Raw genomic sequence first — 6,153 nt, 5'->3', positions numbered from 1 at the left:
TTGCAAATCATTTTAACGTTGTGTCAGTACGTCATAAATAGAACAAGGCATCAGTTTAATGTCGGGTTTTGTCGTGTCGCATCCAGTGTACACAGCGTCACTGATTATAATGGTTCTACTGTATTTTGCCGCTCGCGTACGGTGTAGACATGGTGTTTAATGTCGTTGGTGAGGAAAGCCTGTGTGTGTACGACTTGAAGATCGATCAGTGTATGACATCAAAGTACGGCGAGAGAAAGACACAAATGATACATGGATGAGTCAATTTTGTTCTGGGGGTCCTTGAGGATGGTTCTGAATTGACTGGGGTCCGGTACGCCAAAAAGTTGAGATTCACTGTCATAATGTTTAGTGAAATTATTTGGTAGTCTGAGGTGGAATGGGGTTTCGGGAAGATTTTTTTTATGGATTTAAAGGGGGGCGCAACCAAAAAAGTTTGAGAACCACTGGTCTAAAGTTAACAGACAGTGTTTAGTGCAGTCCACATGTTTACATATGTTTAAATTATCGCGTAATTTGACGCGACCGGCTGAAGTTGGACGTGCACTGTGGGCAGACCCGGCTTATCGATAATGGGAATCGTTGTCGATGATTTTCATAATTGATAATAATCGATTTTATCGATTAGTTGTTGCAGCCCTAATAAATAGTATAATAGTGCATGAATAACACTGGCAAAAATATAACACAATATTTCTGGAGGACCAAAGTCTACTACATGCTGAAATGAAAAGTTACCAATCACATCTATGGACTGATGATTGTAAGAGAGGTAAAAGGAAAGAGAAACGTACCTATGATCTTCCTGATATCCATAAACCTCCGCATGAAATTAGAATCAGTGAAAAGCAGGTCAAACATCTTCTCGGCACTCATGTGAAAGACCCGGTTCACAAACAGCCTTCCCTGAGACACGGGAGACGCCGTCTCATGTTCTTCCACTACAAGAAATCAATACTGACGTAAACAAAATGCATCAAAACAGCCATGGAATGAGACATAGCTAAGACACACACACAAACAACTCACCCTCCTCCAGGCTGTCAGATCTGCTGTTATCAGAGAGCTGGTCTTCATTGGCATTTAGATCCAGAGAGAGAGAGGAGCGTTTAGACACTCGTTCAGACCCTGAGCGGTTTAATGACAGATTTGGACTGCGCTGACGGGACGGGGTACTGAGAGTGTCGTCCTGTTGAGAGTTTGATACATATATCAAGTTCAACACCTTAAACTTTGAACATGCCATTAATGAGCTCTACTTCAAAGACATTGTACTTTCTTTAATCTTTATAAGCGAATCAAATGTAGAGTACAAAAAGATTCGACAGGTTGACCATTGATAGAATACTGACTATATATTCACAGTGATTTTGTTGAATAATCTTAATAACAACAACATAAAATATACAATATTATTTTGACCAACAAACAAAATAAAAATAAATAAATAAATAATTCTATACAATCTTTAAAATTGATATTTGATAAAAAAAATTTTTTTTATATTTTTGTAGGTAGGTAATAAATGTTAATAAAAATAAAATTAAAAAATCTGGTAAAATCTCAAACAAGTTCTTAAATAAAATTGTCAACTACATTATAGTTTAAAGACTGAAATGTATTGAGATTTTTTTTCAACTGTATCACCCAACCCTACCAGTCATTATACAAACAATTTTAAGAAAAATCCATCTGCCAAAGAAACTATATTTGTCAACGTACCCCTCCATTTGCTGAGAGCATGCTTTGCAGTCCAACTGAAGACTGTGTGTCGTCTCCCTGTGGTGTGGTGGCCTCATAAGAATTCAGCTCCCCTTGGGGAAGACGAAGCGATGTGGGCCTTTCTGGTCTCCCCGTGTAATCCTCTCCACGCATATTCAGACTGCAACAGAGAGATGGGACCTTAAAACCAAGTAACTGATCTCTCAGTTGTCCAAACAGGAGTTAACATGTTTAGATGTGATCGGGTGTGTGTACATGTGTGTAGTCAACCTGGGCACGGTAGCTGGGACAGTATCTACTGATGATTGAATGCTTTCCATTTCATCATGACTCAATCCTAAATCGTTGCCATAATGCTGCTTAACCATCTGCAACAGCTCCAACTTGGTCAGTTTCTGCAAGACAGGAAAGCTACATTGAGCAATGTACACTCACATGTTTCCGCCTCTCCCGTCTGCACGTTGGAAAAAAAACTCAAGTTCCTGTACTGATGTTCATCTAAAACAGCAGATAAAACAGCCCTAACCTGCTTCACACATCACTGACCAGGGAGCAAATATGTTGGGAGGGCAAATGACACTGACGTTATTTGGTACAAAATATTAGTAATAAACAACCCTTTGTTTAAAAACAAAATAATAAAACAAGCAAATAATATTATGTAAATAGATACTATATAGCCAGTATCAGCCAAAGTGCAGTACAGTGCTATAATAAAAAAAGGTGGATTTTTTTTCCTCCAAAAAAAAATATATATATATAATTTTTTTTTTTTTTTGCCTTTTCAGTCCAATTCCATACGCAGTCGTAACGATGGAAGATTGCCGAAAACTACGGTTACCATGGAAATAAGGCGTAGCGATGTTTTAGCTACACACATTGTAAATGTAAATAGACCGTATCAGCGGACACAGGCAAGAGTTACTCGACAAAATGTGGCTGAAAAACTCCAATAAAACCCATATGAAAAAAGACTTTCAAGTATAAAGTTGACTAACATTCGCGTCGGTTTAAAAAAAAGTGGCCAAACCATCACAACGAAAAGCAAACCATAGTTTCAAGGCCGTATGGCACGGACACATTAACACAACAAACTGACGCGAATACATTTTATGGATTCATGAAGCTCTAAAAATTCCCCACCTATTTACAATTACATGACATGTTTAAAGAAGTAGCACAGTGTGTAATATATTCTCAACTATACGTAAAATTTGACGGTGGGTAAAGTCTCTCCGTCTCGTCACCTACCTGCTGAACGCCAGTAACCTGAGCGCGTGTAGCGCGCGACTCATGCTGAAATCAGGAAGTCACGAAAGGCTACAACTGCGCCGTCTAGTGGTGCGCTATTCATTGCCTTAAACAGCATATCTGCTTTATTCGTTTATCATATCTCTATACTAATTTTCATGTCATTTCAGCTCTGCAGTTCCTAGTGCATGTAAGGAAAGAGGCACTATTTTCTGTTTTCAGTTGAAGAAAGCCACGCCTCGATGGGGTCAATGAACTATACATTTATTTGCTGCCTTGTCAAGTGTGCCCTACAGATTTAGGTTGTTTACACTTAAGCATATCCCTGACCATAGGTCTATAGAGTATTATTCTGTCTGTTTTCCTCATATGGTATTAATATGCCACATTAGTATCCACCCTAAGCTACAAAGAAATAGTTTGTGTCAGCAATTAAGACTGACTAAACACTGTAAAACTGATAATGGAAGGGTTCTTGAGAATATGCTGTTTGCTTCTGGCATCCCCGTTCCTATTACATATCTATTTCAGATCATATTTCAGAATAACCTGTTGTAGAGTAAAAATGTACAGTGATGTACATCAAGCAGGTAATATACTTTAGAAGATATGTAAATATAAAGAATATTTAAATAATCTAAAACAACGATAGTGAGGTTAAAAAGGAAAATGTTAAAAAGAAAGAAAGAAATCACCTTCTCCATTAGAACGTTCTGCCAAAGCCGAAACATACCCAGGAAACTTTTCTCTCTTGCTGAAAATGAGCTAAAGAACAACTGTGGAAAATGACAATATATATATTAATATATATATATATATATATATACACAGTATATATTATATATTTTCCTATATATATATATATTCTGTAAGAAATTAATTTATCCTATACATGTATCTTCATAAATAGGAAAAAGCAAGAATGTAAAACCTTTGATCTCTGAACTTTACCTTCTCTGAATTAGTATTGATCTGGATGGCATTTGGTATCCATTTCGCTGTCTTCTCACGTAATATTGAGATGATATCCTGCATATTTACTGTGATCTAAGACAAAATCAGGTTTATTAGGTTTATTAAAGCAGAGCAATGGAATCCATAACTGAAATTACTAATGAAGTATCTCAGCTAGGCTCATTATACAGTGGGTACGGAAAGTATTCAGACCCCCTTAAATTTGCCAGAGCCCTGACTTAAACCCAATTGAGCATCTCTGGAGAGACCTAAAAATGGCTGTCCACCAACGTTTACCATCCCACCTGACAGAACTGGAGAGGATCTGCAAGGAGGAATGGCAGAGGATCGCCAAATCCAGGTGTGAAAAACTTGTTGCATCAAAAAGACTCATGGCTGTATTAGATCAAATGGGTGCTTCTACTAAATACTGAGCATTTTTCAGTTTTTCTTTTTTAATAAATTTGCAAAAATGTCAACAATTCTGTGTTTTTCAATCAATATGGGGTGCTGTGTGTACATTAATGAGGAAAAAAAATTAACTTAAATGATTTTAGCAAATGGCTGCAATATAACAAAGAGTGAAAAATTTAAGGGGGTCTGAATACTTTCCGTACCCACTGTATGTATATAGATAGAGGCATAGCATGTATTAGAGGTACAGTGAATACATAACATAATCTTTCTGTGGAACTCACTTTTGTACCACGAAAAACATGACTGTAGAAACATAAACAATTCTCTGTAAGGTAGATGCGTCCTTGTAACAAGATATCCTTCTGGAGAGCACAGGTGTAGTCTAGGGAAAAGATGGATCATTCAAACAACATGTAATATGGTTATACAAATATTGTGGCTCTGCCAACAAACATTTTCAGTAGAGCATATTTTTACATTGTTTGTTTGTTTGGGGTTAGGGTTTTACTTCTCTGTCTCCTTCTATCAGTCTCACCTGCAATTAGTTTCTCAGATTCAGGCACCTCTTTGAATAACTTCCGAAACTCGTCACTCCTCTGTTTATAAATAGTGTAAAGCAATGCTTCAGGTGACTGAGGTGCTGCTATGCACTGCCCACTGACTTCCAGGCCCTGTGAGGTAAAATCACAGCAATTCAATAAATAAATAAAGTTGTCAAATATTGTTTGTGATTCTGTGAAATAGATACTATAAAAGGTGCATGCTCCCAGGAACAACACATTTCACATGCCCAAGAGCTTACTAATATCTCGCAACACTTACTGTAGCAATCAATGCCATTTGCGTAATCTCATCATGATACAGTGTCTGTAATCTTTTGCAGGACAAAGTACATCAAACTGTACAATATTAATCTGATAAAGATTAAGTTAATATAGTGCTGCCATGTGACCTCTACCAATGTAATCTAAGTAAAAGCATGCAGCATATTCAATCTCACCTCTTGTTCTTCTGAGCTCAGTTTGCCTTCCACAGATTGACTGTTGTCCTGTGTGAGCTCATTGGCCGTCACTTGTTTAGGTGTTTGGGCCATGTCTTTCACCTGGTGAAGTAAAACTTAGTGGCTTCTATATTGATTTGTTAAAGGTAATTTCGCAAAGCACTTTTTGAATAATAATAGTCAGATTGATCTACTGGCTATTAACAAAACCAATAAGCTCACTAAAATACCTTATTTTATTTGACAGCATTACAAATCATTTCTTTCTGCAAATTAAAACAAAACATGCTACTGGGAGAAAATATTTTCTTTTGCAGATATTCTTCACTCTTTAAAAAAAAGAGTTTTTCTATTTTCTTAGCGATGCCATTAAAATCCATTTCAGGTTCCCCAAAGAACCTTTAAATTAATCATTTTTTCTTATTGTAACAAACATTATAATTACCTAATTATTGTATTAAAGAACCTTTTATGCAATGGAAGTTTCTTCATTGAACCACAGATGCTAATAGAGAACCTTGACAGAAACATTAAAGAACATTCAGAGAAAAAAAAACTTAGTAAAGACTAAGTATATGAAAAAAGACTTATCAAAGGCTTATTCTCATATAGCCTATAGAATCCATACCAGAGAAGGTCCTGTTCCGTGTGTCCTGGTTATGTGAGATCCAGGCGTTTTCAAATTGGGCTTGCAAGAAAGTTATCATGGGCTTCAATCGTCGCAGATATTCCGTTGCATGTCGTTGGCATGCTGCGGTGTCGTCTGTCTCGGTTGTTACGACCGTCCTACTCACACCTGGCAACAGGTG

General features: G+C 37.0%; 1 protein-coding gene across 1 annotated transcript in view; it reads right to left on the bottom strand.

Moving 5' to 3' along the window:
• gramd1c (GRAM domain containing 1c) overlaps positions 1 to 5,437 on the bottom strand; it is a 12,180-nt gene extending 6,743 nt beyond the window's left edge. Inside the window, exons 1-7 of the mRNA XM_016544714.1 lie at positions 5,345 to 5,437; positions 4,880 to 5,015; positions 3,669 to 3,727; positions 1,993 to 2,117; positions 1,723 to 1,882; positions 1,030 to 1,189; positions 795 to 941 (exon numbers count right to left, since the gene is read on the bottom strand). Coding sequence (XP_016400200.1) covers positions 795 to 941; positions 1,030 to 1,189; positions 1,723 to 1,882; positions 1,993 to 2,117; positions 3,669 to 3,727; positions 4,880 to 5,015; positions 5,345 to 5,437 — 880 coding nt within the window. The remainder of the gene's footprint in view (positions 1 to 794; positions 942 to 1,029; positions 1,190 to 1,722; positions 1,883 to 1,992; positions 2,118 to 3,668; positions 3,728 to 4,879; positions 5,016 to 5,344) is intronic.
• Positions 5,438 to 6,153: the final 716 nt, after the last annotated feature.

The sequence above is a fragment of the Sinocyclocheilus rhinocerous genome, unplaced genomic scaffold (genome assembly GCF_001515625.1).
Source record: "Sinocyclocheilus rhinocerous isolate Xijiao unplaced genomic scaffold, SAMN03320098_v1.1 scaffold1245, whole genome shotgun sequence".
In the NCBI taxonomy this organism is placed as follows: Eukaryota; Metazoa; Chordata; class Actinopteri; order Cypriniformes; family Cyprinidae; genus Sinocyclocheilus; species Sinocyclocheilus rhinocerous.
This window is presented reverse-complemented; position numbering and strand designations above follow the sequence as displayed.